The following is a 16,827-nucleotide window of genomic DNA, read 5'->3' on the forward strand; positions in this document are numbered from 1 at the left end:
GCACGTGACTTTTTTCAATTGGCTCCTTCTTTGCACAGCCCCTTCTGCCTCTCCGCTTTGTCAATCCCCCCTTCGCCACCCCACCACCCAACCACACCTTGGCCACAGCTACGCGCGCCCCGCCCTTACTCATCACCTTCTACCCATCTCACCTTCTCAACCATCTACTCTTTGTTGGTGTGTGGACCGGGCAAGACAGCAAGCAGGACGTGTTTGGTACGCTCTCTGTGAGTAAGGTTCATCAGCCACACGCTTCATCTGGTGCGGAAAGGGCCCTGGTGTTTCCGGCGGACGTCGGAAAGGTAAGGACGAAATGTGTTTTATTTCCTGTCTGCAGCCTTAGCTTACAGTCCCAGGACGCAACATTCTTGTAGACAACATTCTGATAACCTCCCGCACGAGAATATCATATATCCGAACATGGCTGTATGTGAGAGGCGGAACTTTCGGGGCTTTTTCACTTGTACGCTGACGCACGCCGATCACTTATACTTGTGTTTTCCACAGGATACTTCAACGCACACCACGACATCTTCTTCGATAGAAGACGCAGTGTCTGCACAAGATATACAAAGACTTTCCGAGTCGCAACAGCCCCCCTCGCTATCTCCGAGCCAGCCAACTGCGGAGTCCCTTTCAACACAATCGGCTCCTTCATTGGCCTCTCCTGGTTCAACATCAGTTCCTGCTGCGCCTACCACTCCTGGACAAGGAAACGGGATGGGACTTCCCCCTCTGTTTGATAACATGAACTCTGCTCTGTTTATGAGAGCTGCCCAAGCCATTCAAGGATTGGCCGCCCAGGCATTCACTTCCCAGCCCTCCGGAAACACCACCCCGCACATTCCGGTGCCCCACCCTCCTCTAACTAGTCCTGCTCCACAAGTGGATACCAATGCCGCCACAATAGATAAAGGCAAAGAAACTCCGCGACATGAAGGTGCACCAAGCAGTGAATCATCTCCGACTGCCAATCCTCTGACATCTGTTCACGACGAGGCTACTCGCATGCTTCTTGCACCATTTGCCAATAACCCCGCGGCTGCAGCCAACAGCCTATTACTGTTGAGCAGTACCGCTGCTGCTGCCAACGGAGGGAAACCCCCAGAGAACGCACCCGCACCACCAAATGGTGCTGCCGCCGCGGCGCAATTGGCGGCATTATACCCACAATTGGCTGCAGCTGCAGCTCTGGACCCTTTTGCAGCCGTCATGGCCCGTGCCCATTTGGCACTCGCTGGTGCGGCTGGCTTCCCACATTTCCCTTATCCTCTTCCAACGCAGCTCCTACATGACGCGGCCATGGCTGCAGCTGCAGCTGCATCCGACGCAGCGAAACACAATGAAAACAATAACTTACATTCGCCAAATTCGCCTAATCATGGCTCCAATCAATCAGACCCTGCAATGGCGGCTCTACAAAATGTAACTCCCGGAAAAGATGGAAAATTTATATGTGAGATGTGCGATCGTAGTTTTAGCAGGTACGTGTTATTAGCATGTATATGAGTCAAAGCTGAACTCTCACGCTTGGGTCCTCTATCTAGGATGTACAACCTAAAATCCCACATACGGACACATCAGAACCACCGACCTTACATTTGCAATACTTGTGACTTGCGTTTCACCAGGTGCGTTACCACTTCGAGTGTGCAGGTGATATAGTCATTTTGCTGATCCGTCGATATACTATTAGAAATCATGACTTGAACCGACATTTGAAAACGCATTCAAAGGAGAAACCCCATATTTGTGACTGCTGTGGCCGTAAATTCGCCAGGTAGCCTAGTTGTATTGACCCTGTGTGAAGAGAACTTTTGCTAATGCATTTTAACGACAGACGAGATGCTTTGAGACGACACGAAAGAATGGATGCGGAAGGCAAAAAAGTCCATTGCGTTGTCAGTGGCGGGTCGCAAGATTCACAAGCCAATGCCGCCGCTCATGCGGCCGCCGTCGCCCAAATGCTTCAGAACGGTCCCGTTCAAGAGGCGTTGCATGCTGCGTTAGTGGCTGCTCAAGGCGGAGGGTCGTCTGGACAGTCACCTTCGGCGCAAGCGCAGGTCCAGGCCGCAGCACAGGCAGCTATTGCTGCCGCTCAAGCTCAAGCTCATGCTCAAGCTCAGGCGCAAATGGTGCACGCGGCCGGGTCGTCGGCTAACAGGTCTTGAGCAAGTCGGGGGCATTTTACTAGCTAATAGGCGACTACTGCTGCTTGTGGTGGATGAAATGAAGTCATTGTATATAATGTCCGTTACAGAATATTTGTCATCATTTTTTTTTTTGCCTGATTTCCAAGATCTAACTATGATTTAGTTCCATATAATTACACTAGTTGGTCATACAAACCATGTAAACAAAATCCATTCAATGTTCATATCCCAACGTTATCTATACCCATCCGAGAGACCGCTCAACGGCCTTTTTCCAATTAGCGTACCGGGTTGACCGTTCCTCTGCTTCAATCGTTGGTTTAAAGACATCTGGGGTTTCATGCGCGGAAAAGTCTTTGAGATCTTTCCAAATACCGACAGTGAGACCCGCTGCGAGGGCCGCTCCTAGGGCGGTAGTTTCGCGCATCGCTGGGCGGACTGTACAGACAAAAAACTTTGTCAGCGGCCATGGATTGTAGATTAAAATCAAAGACTGCAAAGGACTCACCAACTTCAATTCCAAGCAGGTCTGCCTGAATCTGCATTCCAAGCTCGGAATTGGTCATACCACCATCTACTTTGAGAAGCGCAAGATCATGGCCAGCATCAGCATTCATAGCATCAAGCACTTCCTTGCTCTGGAAGCAGATAGCCTCCAGTGTTGCACGAGCAATGTGTTCGCGGGTGGCAAACTGGGTAAGGCCGACAATACAGCCACGAGCATCATCGCGCCAGTGGGGAGCAAAGAGGCCGGAGAAGGCAGGGACAAAGTAGACACCGCCGGTATCTTCAACCTTGGCGGCAAGCTCATCTGTAATTGGTCAAAGATCAGTGGTCGTTCACAGGTATGGTCACAAGGGTTGTTCGCAACTTACTAATCTCTGGAGCTTCCTTGATCATCTTGAGGTTATCACGAAGCCACTTGATTGCCGCGCCAGCAATGGCAACGGAGCCCTCCAATGCATACACGGCGGGTGCATCTTTGCCCAGCTTGTATCCAACAGTGGTTAACAGGCCATGGGTGGAAATGACTGGCTTCTCTCCCGTATTGAACAACATGAAACAACCGGTTCCGTAGGTGTTTTTGACCTCACCGGGATTGAAGCAGCGCTGTCCGACGACGGCGGCTTGTTGGTCACCGAGACACTGCACCAAAGCATGTAAGGAGATGGACATTCCAATGTTCACTATTGACCTAAAAGACACTCACCCCAGCAATGGGTATCCCAGCGAGTGGCCCTCCCACAATGTTGCCGTATACTTCAGCTGAAGAAACGATCTCAGGAAGAACTTCCTTCTTGACGTCAAAGAACTCGAGGATCTCATCGTCCCATTGGAGCGTCTGAATGTTCATAAACATGGTTCGAGACGCGTTGGTCACATCGGACACATGCTTCCCACCATTGATTCCGCCAGTCAGATTGTAGATGAGCCAAGAATCGACGGTACCAAAGGCCAAGCGTCCCTCCTGGTGAGCCTTCCGCACTTCCTCGACATTGTCGAGCAACCATCGGAGCTTTACACCAGAGAAATAGGTCGAGAACGGCAAACCACATCTGTCGTGCCAGTGCGATGTGGTCTTTGAAGATGATTTCTCAACGAGCTGCGCGACAGTGTCTTTTGTACGACCATCAAGCCACACTGTGGGAAAAGTAAGAAAAATGAATTCATTTTTCACACCGGGAGAATAAACAAAGACGGGAACCACGCACCGACAGCGTGGTGAAGCGGCTTGCCGGTCGTCTTGTCCCAAACGACGGTCGTTTCTCGCTGGTTTGTGATTCCAACAGCTGCAAAAACATGTCAATTCTTGAGCAACACATTGTGCTGCACACATCTTTTGCTTACCTTTAATGTCAGTAACAGAGTGGCCCATGGCTTCGAGCTTGTCTGCAACCTTGGCAATACACTCATTGACAGAGCCCATGATCACATCAGGGTCATGTTCACACCATCTACAAGTCCAGGGCAAGGTAGTTTAAGAAAATCATACGGATACAGATTGCATATGCTGGACATCACACTTACCCTGCCTTTGGATAAATCTGCTCAAACTCCATTTGGTGCATGGTTACAATGGCCCCCTTTTCATTAAAGACCATGAACCTCGAGGAAGAAGTTCCCTGGTCAATGGCACCAACAAAGGTCTGAGGAGGCTTCTTCTCCACCTGGACACTCTTGGTGCTGCCGTTCTTCTTGTCCATTGATTTCCTTGACGAGGTTCCGTTTGCAATTGAAGAGGACGATGCGCCCTTCAGAAATGAGAAAAAGCGCGAGAATGTAGGCGAGCGAGGAGGAGATCCAGTCGGCGATGTAGGCTTTGCAGAAGTCATGAGAATGCGAAGAGGGATGTGAAAGATGAGGTAGGAATGGCGGCGTGGAAATGGGTGCGATGGGAGTGACTTTCTCCACAGACTCCCGTGAAACATGCAAAGATGCGGTTCCGTTTGCGGGAAGTTCGAAAACTGACCAACTGCCAAAAGGACTTTACCAAAAAGGACTTATCAGTGGCTTAGCTGCAATCACGCGACTCTCCAATCACGTGAGACAGGTTTGGGGAGTTTTGCCAATGGTCTTTGGACGTGTCACCTCCATCTGCAACAGCTGTCAGCCAGTTGCCATTTGTAACGGGAAGCCCCGGGCAATGCAGTAAAACATTCCAAGTGTTCTCCGCCAAATGTCCGTGGCTTTGGACCAAAACTTGTGGCAACCGCAAGAGAACTGGTTTTTACTGGGTGCATCCCGGTTATAGTATTTGTACCCTACTTTGTACAGTTGTCCAATCTGGAGCATTTGAAACCAGGGCCACACTTATTATATTAATTCAACAGACTACTGCCAATAAAGAAATTACATTAGGTCCCAAATTCAAGACATCAGAGCCAACTCAAACGTATAACCAGCCGCCAAACCCCACATTCTATCCATAAGAGTATTGCCAGCACATTTAAATCAAGCGTTGGTCAGACCCCCAGCTGTCTCTTCGTCGACCGGTTGCCGCCCTAGATTGAGTCCGTACAAGAGTTTGCATATGTACATTCTGTCTCGCTTGTTCGTTCGTTAGGCCAAATACAGCAGTGTTGTTTGGATTAAAGGCGTGTGTACGGGTTGGAATTTGTGGAGGACGGTTTAATGTTCGGTTGGACCGCCCTGCGGATGTCGGACCGATAGTGGCTGCTCGAGCAGGCGCTCGGGCTGGTATACGGGGTGGGGAGACTGGTTGAGCGTTTGAGACAGGTGGTGGTAGTGTCGCAAGTCGAGGAATGGGTTCACGTGGACTCGAGTAAGACCGCTGCAGTCGAGTGGGCGGCAATTGCTGGAAATTGACTTTCCTTTGCTCTGGTCTGGTTTGCTCTGGTTGTTGAGGGAAATCTCGTAACGGGACTTCTTCCGAGTAAGGTGACACGTCCGATTGTCCTCTCTCACGGTGATACGGCGGAGGGACCGGCGTCTCCTCCCACCCTCTCCTGTCCTGCGTTGGTGCCGATATGGAAGGTACCTCGTTAGCGATGAAGAAGCCCTTTCTGGACACGGCTGCCACAAGGACAGAGTTTCGCGATTTTCGCTTCTCCCATGGTGTCAGCGCACCAGCTGGGCGCACCATTGTATTTGTAGGAACAGGCAATCGAGCAACCTGAGAGGGCAAGAGTGCCTTATCATGTTTTGGAAAATAAGATATGGGTCGTGGAAGGCTTCCTTCACTCAATGAATCATTGAATCCATCATCCACCATGACTCCAGCAGCCTCGAGAGACTTGTGCCACATTTCACGCGGATGCCGGGCAAGGTATGCTGCACTTGCCCAAGCCATGATGAGTCCCACGATACAGATGCCGACAAAGATGGGTGCCGCTATGATACTGGGTTGAATAATGGGGGCCAACTCGGCCAGTCCTTTCGCAACGGCATCCTGCGGCTGGGCAGTAGCGGAGCTGCGTAAAGCAGATGAGGGTGCGGCTTGGTTTACTGTAACTCGTAGCGGTCTGGTAAGTGTGGGTACCGGAGTGGTGGGAACGCGACCAGTCGGGGGCCGAGTCGGTTGGAGGACAGTGGACGACAGCGGTGTAGCGACAGCTGGTGGTATGGCAGTCGGCGAAAGAAGGGTTGGAGGTGATGGCAGCAGGGTCTCAGTTACTGCGAAAAAAAAAAAAAAGATATGATCAATAAACTAAAGTCACACGCAGATAAACCGGTTGAAAAGAGATGCGTCCAACTCACCCTCAAAGACTTGTGCCTGCACACCAATACCAGTCCATGCACAAACCAGCATGCACAACCAAAAGCATGATGAAAGCGACCTACTGTCCATAGTTTTACGACGATGGTCTTGCTAATGTCTGTATTGGAAGAATGTCCATCTCCCCTCCCCATCCAACAAGCCAAACGCAGAAGAAAGCTGCGCATATCGACGAGTTCCGCTCTCATTGTTCAACGCCTCCTGTTTGCCGTTTTGTGCGTCGTTCCGCCGTCTTTTGCCCCTTTTTCTTGTGCTTTTTCTCCTTCTTTTTTCATGGCCACAATATGACTCATTGACACGGGATATGTCCGGATGTCCGGATTGCTTGTTGTCATGGAGATGTTGCTTGCTGACGCATGCAGAGATCGGATTACGTTTTGTCGCTGTTCTACAAACAGAGATCTTTCAAGCAGTTTTGGTCATGTCAAGGTTTTGGCACCGGTGCCAGGCAGTGACCGAGCAGGCATCATTTGCAGTGTGGCAAGCTCGACTGTCCAGGAACAGAGGTGTGCAGCATGTGTTGCCAATCAACTTTCTTCGCACTGCGTCCGTTGCACCGCGGCGACGTCTGCCAACGCAACGACCACGAGTGGACGACCCCCAAGCTCCACTCAAGGAACGAGTCCGCGTGCATGAAGAACGCGAGCATGGAGAAGACCCGAAATGGAAGGATTACAAACGGGTGACCATTCTCCGTCCAGTATTGTTTTCGGCTGCCGTGGTGGTCGCGTCATTTGGTGTTGCATCATATATGCGTGCGGAGCGTCGATGGGAAGCGCAGGAGAAAGGGAGCATTTTTGCATTCGACCAGATATTCGGACCACCACCCCGGCGACGAATGGATGAATCATCGGCCTTGCCGGAACCTATCTCACGAATAAAAGGAATGATTCTTCATTGGTGGGAGTCCGCTCGCCCGTCCCAACAAACTGCATACGCCATTGTTGGCATCAACACTGCTGTGTTTCTATTATGGAGAATACCTTCACTGCAACCCTTCATGCTGCGTCACTTTGCTCATCATCCACTATCCGGGCGGTCATATACCCTGCTCACCTCTGTTTTCAGCCACGAAAGCTTCCTACATTTGACTTTTAACATGTACGCGCTCTTGGGATTCGCTCCACTGTTACAAGAGCGTGCCCTGGAATCGTCCGAGGAGATGGTTGCGTTTTATCTGTCATCTGGAGTGCTAGCGTCGCTTGGATCGCACCTGGTCACAACACTTTGGTTGCGGCGGTACCGTTCGCCAAAACCTAGCGTAGGCGCTAGTGGTGCCATTTGGGCAATTCTGGCTGGGTATGTCTCTTGTATTGTCATTGAGTCTTTTTGCGTATTTTTCCTTACCGCCTCTATGAACAGTTGCGCCAGTTGTCTTCCTCACATTCCAGTAGGAATCATATTCCTCCCCGGTATACAGTTTACTCTAGGCGAATTGATACCTGCATTGGTTGGACTGGATGTTATTGGACTGATCAGAGGATGGCAATTTTTTGACCATGCTGCACATTTGACGGGTGCCGGAGTGGGATATATGTATATTGAGCAAGGAAGAGTTTGGTGGAAATGGTGGCAGAGAAAATTGGATGAGTATCATAGACAAGGGAGAATTTAATGAGCCAGTACTTTCATTGCATGGTTGATATGTGCCTACTTGCTTGTATCATACATAGAGCTATAGGAAAGGTGTTTCTGCGTGACAGAACAGAGTTGGTCGGCCATTATCATCACCACGGATGAATGCCAGTGCAAACCATTAGAAATAAGTAAACTTATTGTAGGAATATATATTGACGTGCTCGCTCGCCCACGCAGGCAATAAATGTAGACTAACGTGTCTAGGGAGATATGAGAACCTACCTCATTAAGGCTAGAAAAGCTGGACACCCAATGCAACCAATGCACCCAAGAACAATTCAGAGACGTAGTTGCGGATGCTTCCAGCTGACGACTTCTGCTGTTCGGCGGGTGCTGTAGCGGTAGCTGTCGGAGCTGGTTTACCGCTGGTTGTACCAGTTGCCGTGGCCGTGGTGGTCTTGGTAGAACCAGAAGATGTCAATGTCGACGAACTACTGGTAGAAGTAGTGGATGCTGCTGCCGCCCAGTAACCACTTTCGCCGATACACTGATTGATAGGTTGGATCTTCAATGGGAAGGAAGCACCAACAGATGCAACCCAATTCAATACATCCACAGCAACACTGCTCGTGAATGTCGTGATATCATGTTCCAAAGAGATGAAACCGGGTTGTGCCACACCCCATGTCTTCACCGTATTGAGCACCTGGGTACCAGCTGCCGTGCTGGGAGTCACGGAAGCATCTTCGCTATCCCGGACAGGGTTGGTGGTCCAGAGGACGGTCCGGTAGCCGAGTGCATCGACAATAGCGCGTACGCGGTCATCAATGTCTCCATAGGGAGGACGGAAATGGGTCGGAACCTGGCCAATGGCTTGGTAAATGGCGGCTTCAGTGTACTATGTGTCAGAAGGGAAGGGATGCACCGGATGTCAGATATTATCATGAATGTTCGGCAGACAGTAGTGAGCGTACCTTTAACTCGGCCACAATTTGCGCATTTGTCAAACTCGTCAAAGGATGATGCGTCCAAGTATGAGACGCAATTTGATGTCCACTGTCGTAGGACGCCTTGACCTCACTCGGATATGTCCTAACGCCCGTCCCACAAACAAAAAACGTCGCCTTCAATCCCATTTTGTCAAGTGTAGTACGAATCTCGCCAGTATCACTCTTGTGCGCTCCATTGACGAGGTTCACAGTCGGACCATCATCATAGGTGATACCCCAGGTGTTCGCCGAGGGGCAAGTGACAATATCCGGTTTGAAGTTCGCATTGGTGCCTCGAGTGCACTGATTTGCTGGCCAGTAGCAGGTAGCCGCACTATCTTCCAGATAGGTGACGGTAGACCCACTAATGTAGGTCGAAGGCTTAAGATTGAGAATCGAAGCTGGCACGACGGTCTGCACATGTGCAAGGGCCCTGAAATCATCCGATGAGATATTGGGATTTAAGTAACCTTCCAGTTTCAACCGAATCCCTTTTAATAAACTAGTATACGTACTCTGTCACCAGGGGATCTTGTAATAGTGCGCCATCAATCATTACAGTCTGATCAAGCGCCGGCCAAGCTGAAAGAGTTTCATTTTGGTCAGAAATGTGGGTTTACCCCACACTAGATAAGCTGCATTACACACACCCTTTGGCATCGGAGGCGGAAGTTGCAGCGCTGCACGAGCCCCATTCAGAAGGAATAGAGTGGCAATAGGAAGAGTGTAACTCCAAGAAGGTGTCATCATAGGTATGTCCTGCTACTGAAAATGGGAAGACTGTGAAGCGAAGGTAGGATTGCACTGTTCATTTTATGCTGGATCGCGACTTTGGGCTGTCCTCGCAGAGTTATAACTTCCGACATTTGGAGTTACTTAAAATAGCTTTTAGATAGAATCGCCCCCTCCACAAATGTTGGGATGATCGAACAATAAGAACGTTTTTGCTTTTTTGCATGTGAGCCGATCCGTCAAAAGTAGGTTCGGTTGGTAACTAACGAATTGGCCATTGGATCAACATTCAAGTGCCATGGACTGAATAAGCTGTCTTACTTAGTGTAGATATGGCGTCAAACTCATTCATTAGCTGTCGAATCGGAATTGTTGATTGTTTTTGATGCCTTTAAAAACAGAGTTTACTCCAAAGGTACCCACAACCTGGGACGCACACCAGGATATTTGCAGCAGGCATAGGAGCATACTCGTATATATGCAGAACATGGAGCCTCCTTCTCCCCACTCTGTTTGGTGAAAAGAGGTTCCTTCTCGCACTATTCGAAGTAGGCGGCAATGGCTGTAGACTGGGAGCCCTTTACCGGGTACTACGCAGGATCAAGTGCTATCGTTGCCAACGACATTGAAATGTTTTACGGCCTGCATATTCTCAGCCTGGTGTGCATCACTGCCAGTTTCATGGGATCATCGTTCGTCATCATCACGAGTGTTCGTGCACGGCGGTACAAGACGTTGAACGATAGACTTCCCATTTACATCTCTACCGCGGACCTGGCATTTGCATCTGTACATTTCGTCGACCACCTAACTGTTATGGTGAACAAAAAGTACCCTTCGGCTGGAACATGTCGTCTCTTGGGGGTAATATTGCTTATAGGGTGGGGTTATCAAATAACAATCAATGGCGCATTGGCTGCCCAATGCTGGCTCAAAATTGTTAGACGGTGGAAGCTTCCCCTGGGAGTGTATGAATGGAAGTTGCATGCTCTGGTCATGAGTATAGTCATGTCCATAGTCGTCGTTGGCCTAGGGATCGATGCCTTCGGTCCGGCTTCATACATCATTTGCTTTAAGATTGAGGGTCGCCCCGGAAGGATCATGTGGTTGTTGACAGGTGAAATACGTGAAGAGCAACATGATAGCTTTGCCCATTTCGCTTATCATTTTCTCTTTTTCATCGCCAGTGGCTTTCCTTATCGTCACCACCGTCGCGATCGTGTTTTCAAGTGTTTCCATCCGTCGCCAAATACGGGCCGTTATCGGAGACGTTACGAAATATACTTTCGCAGACCTTCAAGACAACCGTACACACCAAGCTGATGTTCGTATGGTCAGTATATGGATGTGGCTTTTCGGTCTGTACGGTTCGCACTTCAGCTAACGGTCATATCCCAGCTCAACTTTGCTATCATTGGATGCGTCCAGTACATTCCTACCTCCGCGCTAATATTTGCGGTGCTATTCTGGGATGATGGCCGCTTGATAAATAAGGTAACTCTATCGGGCCGTGCTGTGCCCCGTCGGGACAAGACCAGTAAAACTTACATTATTCCCAGACACTCTACTATATAGCCCTTACAACCGTCAACTCTGGAGGCACAATGAATTGCCTGGTGTATCTCCACAACCAACGTATGGTTCGCTTCTATAATGAGCAGTTTGCCGCCCGCATGGGATCCCGCTGCTCCAGTCAAGCGCCACCGGAGCGGACTCTGCAAAGAGTGGTCACAGCGCGTCGGTATACAGAGAGCGAGGGAAGCGATGATGCAGCTCACTTGTAGACAGGTCCGACTGGGGCTCGAGGTTGCGAGAGATGGTTGCCGGACATTTATTAGATATTTGGTAGTGAACCACGACCAGCTAGAATATACCCATATGGCTTAACCATATCAAAGTCATAAAATATCAATACACTCCATGTACACAGCAATGCATTCAAGTAAAAATCGCCAATCCATGTAGCAAAGGTAAACATTCTCCAGTCGAATGGAAAACGAAGATTGCAGATGGGAACCAGATGGAAAGCGAGATTTCAAACAGTGTTCTGACACGTGCAAATGCATTACGTCAGTCGCGAAACTGAGTTTCTCCAAGCAAGCCCTTCCCTAGCAGGCTCCCTTTCCCCAGCGAAAACCATGTCAAATCACGCGAGGTCCACCTCAGCTCCTTCTACACCTCCGCTCCTCGCACCAGCAATGTCGAGCCTCCTGGTTCCTCTCAACAACCCGGGGCCAAGGGGCCGTAATCTGGAGCGTTTACCAAGGTTTCCAAGCTCCCCTGCCCTTGGAGTTGCGGATGTAGTCGTAACACCTCCTCCAGAAGCACCACGCACTCTGTGGGGTACTAACAGAGAGCCTTCACCTACCCCCGGCCTTCTTTCCCCCCGTCCCCCACCTGCACCGAAATCCTCTGTTAGCACTCGTGAGCAATCTTTCGAAGGCACTCCAACATTACCACCACTCCCTTCCCCGACATTTAGCGAAATGTTTTTCCTGGAAAGCGATGGAGGACGCCTCCAGACTCCAAAAATCATTTTAACACCAGCTGAGGGCCCATCGAGAATATTTTGGAGTATCGGCGAGGTGGATTCAGCTTCTGATGTGGATGATCATAGCGTCCGCGTAAGCATCGAGGAACCAAGCCCAGAAGACGTGTGGGAAATTGAGCACAAGAAAAACGGGGTTCGATCATTTATGCAAACTGCTGCGGCTGCCCATATTCCGGCGATGTCAGATGAAATTCCTGTTGCGGTTGGGGATAAGCTGGAGATTTATAAGCGGTTTCAAGATGGTGAGGATTTTATCATGTTAATACATTGTCTTCAAAGAGGTATACTCACACCAGTCTGCGTCCAGGTTGGATACACGGACGAAATTGCACTACAGGAAAAACTGGCATTTTCCCGGGGGGATGTTTAACATTCCTCACTCCACCTGGTGGAACACCCCCTTTCATGTCCAGTTCCCTTCGAAAAGACTCGATGGCATCTGTACTGTCTTTTGTTTCGAGCTCAAGCAAATGGATGTACGGGCTACCCAAGCGGTCACGATCGAGATCCCGGTCAAGATCACGATCCCGCGAACGAGAGCAACAGAAATCGTTCGAGGAAGGAACTTCAATAAGAGTGGAATCAGGTACCAGTTTAGATACGGAAGGACGGTTAGAAATGCAAGGAGGGTTGCGCTCGCTTCGTAGACGGCGATCTGCAAAAGAAGTTTTGTGGCGAAAGGTGCGAAAAGCAATTTTAGTGATCGTGCTGATGATCGTGGCGTTGGTGCTGGTGCTTGGGTTAGGGATTGGAGTTGGTGGAAAAGTGGCCACGCCATCAGATCCGGGTCAAGCGACGGGAACCAGTCGTACGCACCAGATTGGCATTGCCGATGGATCGCAAAACGCATTTAGATCTAGACTAGGGCAGAGCAGACGACGGAGACGAGCCGTTGCATTCTTATATACTTGAGGGCGCACACGTATTAATGTATACTGGGCGTTATATCCGCTAACATCATCACCCACCCTTCAATGCTGCGCAATTGTCAGTGCAGGGAATAGTTCCCGATATATTGCAAAAATGGTTGATAGAGGCAAAACTGCCATATTTTGGTCGCAAGGATTGGATTGTACCGACAGTCTTACAGTAAACAGCACATCGTAAATTCTTCACCCCGTCATACTTTTATAATAGTCCAACGCTCTTCTGATGGGCTGAATAACTGGTTCTTCCATGTTTGGGAGTACTTTGCTCACCAACTCAAACAATGGTATCATGACAAATCCAATGAACCCCACCTGCGCGCTGGCTTTCGTCACTTTTTGGCGATCCATGAAAGGCGCCCACGGCAACCCTTCCGCCTTTTCACGGTCCGACTGCGTGAAGAACTCCTCTAGGAGGCTATCCACCCAGGGCTCCGAGACGTGCTGTGGTCTCACTTCGTTGCTAATGTCTGCGCACTTGACAATCATCTGAATAAGGAGTGTCCTCTGTGCTGGGTCCTCATAGTTGAACCCAGCTTCAGCGTAGCCCTTGAATTTGGCCATGAGCTCGCCGTGTCTCGCCATATCAGTAGCGAGGATGCAGTTTATAATCTGTTTTCGAGCCTCCTTGTACTCTGAGTTGGAAAGGTTCGATAGAATATTGGTCTCGTCTGATTTGAGAATGGTGAAAAGAACAGCAGCGTGATGATTTTCGAGTGGAGAGATGTCGTTGTAGATTATGGATAGCTCTGTGCTGGCGTTGATTTGGTAGGCGTTGTTGAAGCCGGGGTGATCCAGGTCGTGGCCAATGCAAGCCACAAGAAGGACAAGTTTCTCCAGCGGAGTCAGTTTCTCATGTACACCAGTAACATGTAGCAGTCCGTACATCTATTCTCCGTGATAAAGGTTGAAATAAGTGGCAGCAAGTAAATATTGCTAATACGGAGGTACCTTACCATTTGAGTCACACAAAAGCAGTGTCGAAAGTTATGAAAAGGATTATTGTTGTAACTGCATCGAACGCATTGCAAGAAGCGTCTCATCTTCGTTTCATCAATCTTGTACAACTCGATAAGCCCAAATTCAACAAACATGTGTTCTAGAAGATACGCCATTTCGTGCTCTTGCCATTGCCAAATGTCGAACGTAGGATGCTTCAAATTCTCTTTCACTTCGTCACTGAAATCTGGTTTCGGGACCGTCTCTTCCAGGCGAAGGCCCACTTGCTGCACCCTTCGGATAGCGGGAATATTTTTGGACGCATGGGCCGCCGACTGCAAGCATCCTGATGTCAACAATGATATCGACCGATGGCAAGCCACCCGGACAGTTCCTACCTCTACAGACGCTGTGCCCACTGCCCCGTCAAATCCTCCCGCGTGCGCATGTCGTTTCAACTTGTCAACCTTGTCTTTCAACTTCAATGCATCTCCTAGCAGGGCGCTGACAGCGTCAAGAGCGTCAATTACAGGCTTTACTTCCGAAGACGCTCCTGGTAGGTATTTATCTAACGTTCCAAAGTGCGTACTAAGCATTGATATCAAAGAGCCTGGAAGGAAGCCATCGAACTGCATTGTAACATTTACCCTGCTTCACTTGGAGGATATAACGGGTCTCAGGTGAGTTTGGTGGGATGTGAGGGCCAATTGGAACAAGTATTCCGTCGGGGCGGTAAAGCTTAAGGACAACATCCCTCGTCTCGTAACTGACATCGGCGGCTGCACAGAAAACGGATCGAATTTCTTGGATGGACAGGCTCGGGGCGATCCTCACTGTCTCGTTCAGCTTTCCTTCCACAGAGATATAGACCGAGTACGAATCCATTCGGCGAATGTTCTATCCACAACGAGAAGTACCAGGAATAGGAAAACTGGTCAACGTTTTTGATGCCTTCGAATTTATAAAGATTCACATTATAACTGTCTAAGTATTCATTGTCTCCGACCGAAAGGGGCTAGAAGGATTCCGAATCTTCGTACGATGGGTGACAAGGTAAACTTCAAAGACCCTTGAAAGCCTCTGCTCTCGGCTTGCGGGTAACTTAGACTATCCTGTTGGGGTCTTTTGTCGGGGGAACGCTCCGCGAGGCTTACGTAGGAATCGACTAAGCGAAATATGATGTCAACAAAACCCCTTGCACAGGACGGTTGGGTGGTGCGTAGACGTTTACCAGCAGATGAACGACCTCGAGGCAAGGCTTTCCCTTTGCAAATATCCTTAAAGGTTATTATTGCCTTTAGTCATTTTGCCGCAACCCCGGTTGTGCACTACGCTAAGCCGTCAGGTGACGACGTAATTGTGGGGCTCTTGGAGCGAAGGTTTCACTTCAACAGCATTGGCCAAGATGGCACGCGTGGCGAAAACATTGGGGGTGCTGATTGATTTGAGCGGGTAAGAGCACAAGGACTTCCTACATAGCGAATCCGTGCTCTCAAATTGGGAAGGAAGAATGCCGCGGGTTTGGAGGCAATGCTGACGGCTGTCTATTTCAGCACCTTACACGTGGACAAGCAGGCGACTCCTCGAGCTGTTGACGCTCTAAAAGAGTTGCGCGGTTCAGGGGTGCAGGTACTTCCGGTCAAGGGCTAGATGGTCTACCTGATGCTCATGTAACGACAGATCCGTTTTTGCACAAATACCACGAAAGAGTCCGTACAGCGGTTGGTAGAGAAACTAAGGAACATTGGTTTTGAGATCAATAGGGAGGAGGTCGGATGTCGCTCTTCCAACTGGATGCTCTTTCAGTTTTATGCGACAGTGGTTAAAGCTAAATCTATAACAGGTGTTCACTTCCCTCATAGCGGCCAGAAATGTTGTCAGGTCCATGGGTGTACGTCCGCTGTTGCTGTTAGAGCCAGAAGCTCTCGAAGATTTCTCTGATATCCCTACGGATAACCCAAATGCCGTTGTTGTTGGATTGAGTCCTTCCTCGTTCCACTATGAAAAGGTTAAATGCCAGCTCAACAGTGCTGAACCTTTGTTTCTACGCACTCGGGCAAAGTATCAGTTCTCAGCTGCATTATCTTTTAGTTGAACGAAGCATTCCGCATCATTCAATCCGGAAGTCCCTTAATTGCAATCCACAAAGCGCGGTACTTCGCTCGTCCAGATGGCCTCGCCCTTGGCCCCGGACCCTTCATAACCGCTCTGGAGTACGCAACAGACGTGAAAGCACAGGTAGTCGGGAAGCCCGAGCCATCCTTCTTCAAGCTCGCTCTTGAGGATATGGCGATCCCAGCGGAGAATGCGGTTATGATTGGCGACGACGTTAGAGATGACGTTGCTGGCGCGATGGACTTGGGAATGCGCGGTTTTCTGGTAAGCAGTGGGCTTCACTAAACACAGCATCCGTGCATTTTCCAAGCCGTGACCTTTCCGTTGCTTGCTTCAATTATTAAGGTGAAGACAGGAAAGTATCGGGATGGCGATGAGCATAATAAAGGGGTCACACCAAGTAAAGTAGTGACGAACTTTGCAGAAGCAGTGGAGGTGATCCTACAAGAACGTGAAGATTAGAGCAGTAGTACTCGAGTGGAAGATAGGGTATTTCCCAAATGTTTAAATAGTTACACCGTGATTGAACTGTATCATAGCCAGTCTGCATAAGCCAACTAAATTACGATTAATTGTTATTTTGCAATACATAAGCGTTGGTCTAATT

General features: G+C 49.5%; 9 protein-coding genes across 10 annotated transcripts; 5 read left to right on the forward strand and 4 right to left on the reverse strand.

Moving 5' to 3' along the window:
- Nucleotides 1-71: 71 nt before the first annotated feature.
- Nucleotides 72-2,291, forward strand: SPPG_04932 (the record flags this gene model as incomplete). Of its 2 annotated transcripts, none has more annotated exons than XM_016753173.1 (6): nt 72-302; nt 375-426; nt 508-1,484; nt 1,548-1,631; nt 1,697-1,780; nt 1,841-2,291. In XM_016753173.1, exons 2-6 carry the CDS (start codon nt 421-423, stop codon nt 2,169-2,171), a joined length of 1,482 nt encoding a protein of 493 aa, XP_016607583.1. In that variant the 5' UTR covers nt 72-302; nt 375-420. The 2 variants fall into 2 exon arrangements, with proteins under 2 accessions (XP_016607583.1, XP_016607582.1); XM_016753172.1 differs by having other exon boundaries at nt 357-426; nt 1,841-2,171.
- On the reverse strand, nt 2,216-4,610 carry SPPG_04933 (glycerol kinase). Its single transcript, XM_016753174.1, has 7 exons — nt 4,182-4,610; nt 4,002-4,108; nt 3,866-3,943; nt 3,364-3,794; nt 3,029-3,299; nt 2,662-2,964; nt 2,216-2,591 (listed from the first exon to the last, which is right to left on the reverse strand). The coding sequence occupies exons 1-7, from the start codon at nt 4,580-4,582 to the stop codon at nt 2,392-2,394; spliced, it is 1,791 nt and encodes a 596-aa protein (XP_016607584.1). The 5' UTR covers nt 4,583-4,610; the 3' UTR covers nt 2,216-2,391.
- A 332-nt stretch (nt 4,611-4,942) lies between these two features.
- On the reverse strand, nt 4,943-6,607 carry SPPG_04934 (uncharacterized protein). Its single transcript, XM_016753175.1, has 2 exons — nt 6,372-6,607; nt 4,943-6,287 (listed from the first exon to the last, which is right to left on the reverse strand). The coding sequence occupies exons 1-2, from the start codon at nt 6,460-6,462 to the stop codon at nt 5,101-5,103; spliced, it is 1,278 nt and encodes a 425-aa protein (XP_016607585.1). The 5' UTR covers nt 6,463-6,607; the 3' UTR covers nt 4,943-5,100.
- Nucleotides 6,608-6,786: 179 nt separating this feature from the next.
- Nucleotides 6,787-8,198, forward strand: SPPG_04935 (uncharacterized protein). The gene is made up of 2 exons (XM_016753176.1): nt 6,787-7,689; nt 7,753-8,198. Exons 1-2 carry the CDS (start codon nt 6,812-6,814, stop codon nt 8,003-8,005), a joined length of 1,131 nt encoding a protein of 376 aa, XP_016607586.1. The 5' UTR covers nt 6,787-6,811; the 3' UTR covers nt 8,006-8,198.
- SPPG_04936 (uncharacterized protein) lies at nt 8,163-9,889 on the reverse strand. Its single transcript, XM_016753177.1, has 4 exons — nt 9,608-9,889; nt 9,473-9,539; nt 8,943-9,390; nt 8,163-8,866 (listed from the first exon to the last, which is right to left on the reverse strand). The coding sequence occupies exons 1-4, from the start codon at nt 9,705-9,707 to the stop codon at nt 8,261-8,263; spliced, it is 1,221 nt and encodes a 406-aa protein (XP_016607587.1). The 5' UTR covers nt 9,708-9,889; the 3' UTR covers nt 8,163-8,260.
- Nucleotides 9,890-10,247: 358 nt separating this feature from the next.
- SPPG_04937 (uncharacterized protein) lies at nt 10,248-11,473 on the forward strand (the record flags this gene model as incomplete). Its single annotated transcript, XM_016753178.1, has 4 exons — nt 10,248-10,806; nt 10,877-11,022; nt 11,088-11,183; nt 11,249-11,473. 4 exons carry the CDS (start codon nt 10,248-10,250, stop codon nt 11,471-11,473), a joined length of 1,026 nt encoding a protein of 341 aa, XP_016607588.1.
- A 331-nt stretch (nt 11,474-11,804) lies between these two features.
- SPPG_04938 (uncharacterized protein) lies at nt 11,805-13,251 on the forward strand. Its single transcript, XM_016753179.1, has 2 exons — nt 11,805-12,482; nt 12,548-13,251. The coding sequence occupies exons 1-2, from the start codon at nt 11,828-11,830 to the stop codon at nt 13,150-13,152; spliced, it is 1,260 nt and encodes a 419-aa protein (XP_016607589.1). The 5' UTR covers nt 11,805-11,827; the 3' UTR covers nt 13,153-13,251.
- SPPG_04939 (uncharacterized protein) lies at nt 13,228-15,257 on the reverse strand. Its single transcript, XM_016753180.1, has 4 exons — nt 14,753-15,257; nt 14,504-14,673; nt 14,123-14,440; nt 13,228-14,054 (listed from the first exon to the last, which is right to left on the reverse strand). Exons 1-4 carry the CDS (start codon nt 14,988-14,990, stop codon nt 13,353-13,355), a joined length of 1,428 nt encoding a protein of 475 aa, XP_016607590.1. The 5' UTR covers nt 14,991-15,257; the 3' UTR covers nt 13,228-13,352.
- A 69-nt stretch (nt 15,258-15,326) lies between these two features.
- On the forward strand, nt 15,327-16,811 carry SPPG_04940 (TIGR01458 family HAD hydrolase). The gene is made up of 6 exons (XM_016753181.1): nt 15,327-15,557; nt 15,659-15,734; nt 15,786-15,875; nt 15,949-16,113; nt 16,197-16,484; nt 16,566-16,811. Exons 1-6 carry the CDS (start codon nt 15,511-15,513, stop codon nt 16,680-16,682), a joined length of 783 nt encoding a protein of 260 aa, XP_016607591.1. The 5' UTR covers nt 15,327-15,510; the 3' UTR covers nt 16,683-16,811.
- The last annotated feature ends 16 nt before the right edge of the window (nt 16,812-16,827 follow it).

This window comes from Spizellomyces punctatus (assembly GCF_000182565.1).
Source record: "Spizellomyces punctatus DAOM BR117 chromosome Unknown supercont1.8, whole genome shotgun sequence".
NCBI lineage: Eukaryota > Fungi > Chytridiomycota > Chytridiomycetes > Spizellomycetales > Spizellomycetaceae > Spizellomyces > Spizellomyces punctatus.

Coding starts and splice junctions, on each gene's coding strand:
- SPPG_04933 (XM_016753174.1), bottom strand. CDS start 4,582: ATGTTTCACGGGAGTCTGTGGAGAAAGTCACTCCCATCGCACCCATTT. Junction 3,944..4,001: donor CTCTGTTACTGACATTAAAG/GTAAGCAAAAGA, acceptor ATGTTTTTGCAG/CTGTTGGAATCACAAACCAG. Junction 3,795..3,865: donor GCCGCTTCACCACGCTGTCG/GTGCGTGGTTCC, acceptor CTTTTCCCACAG/TGTGGCTTGATGGTCGTACA.
- SPPG_04934 (XM_016753175.1), bottom strand. CDS start 6,462: ATGGACAGTAGGTCGCTTTCATCATGCTTTTGGTTGTGCATGCTGGTT. Junction 6,288..6,371: donor GCAGGCACAAGTCTTTGAGG/GTGAGTTGGACG, acceptor TTTTTTTCGCAG/TAACTGAGACCCTGCTGCCA.
- SPPG_04935 (XM_016753176.1), top strand. CDS start 6,812: ATGTCAAGGTTTTGGCACCGGTGCCAGGCAGTGACCGAGCAGGCATCA. Junction 7,690..7,752: donor ATTTGGGCAATTCTGGCTGG/GTATGTCTCTTG, acceptor CTCTATGAACAG/TTGCGCCAGTTGTCTTCCTC.
- SPPG_04936 (XM_016753177.1), bottom strand. CDS start 9,707: ATGATGACACCTTCTTGGAGTTACACTCTTCCTATTGCCACTCTATTC. Junction 9,391..9,472: donor CAAGATCCCCTGGTGACAGA/GTACGTATACTA, acceptor GGATGATTTCAG/GGCCCTTGCACATGTGCAGA. Junction 8,867..8,942: donor AAATTGTGGCCGAGTTAAAG/GTACGCTCACTA, acceptor TCTGACACATAG/TACACTGAAGCCGCCATTTA.
- SPPG_04938 (XM_016753179.1), top strand. CDS start 11,828: ATGTCAAATCACGCGAGGTCCACCTCAGCTCCTTCTACACCTCCGCTC. Junction 12,483..12,547: donor TTATAAGCGGTTTCAAGATG/GTGAGGATTTTA, acceptor GTCTGCGTCCAG/GTTGGATACACGGACGAAAT.
- SPPG_04939 (XM_016753180.1), bottom strand. CDS start 14,990: ATGGATTCGTACTCGGTCTATATCTCTGTGGAAGGAAAGCTGAACGAG. Junction 14,674..14,752: donor TATCCTCCAAGTGAAGCAGG/GTAAATGTTACA, acceptor TTGGAACGTTAG/ATAAATACCTACCAGGAGCG. Junction 14,441..14,503: donor TGGGCACAGCGTCTGTAGAG/GTAGGAACTGTC, acceptor GGATGCTTGCAG/TCGGCGGCCCATGCGTCCAA.
- SPPG_04940 (XM_016753181.1), top strand. CDS start 15,511: ATGGCACGCGTGGCGAAAACATTGGGGGTGCTGATTGATTTGAGCGG. Junction 15,735..15,785: donor TGCGCGGTTCAGGGGTGCAG/GTACTTCCGGTC, acceptor ATGTAACGACAG/ATCCGTTTTTGCACAAATAC. Junction 16,485..16,565: donor TGGGAATGCGCGGTTTTCTG/GTAAGCAGTGGG, acceptor TCAATTATTAAG/GTGAAGACAGGAAAGTATCG.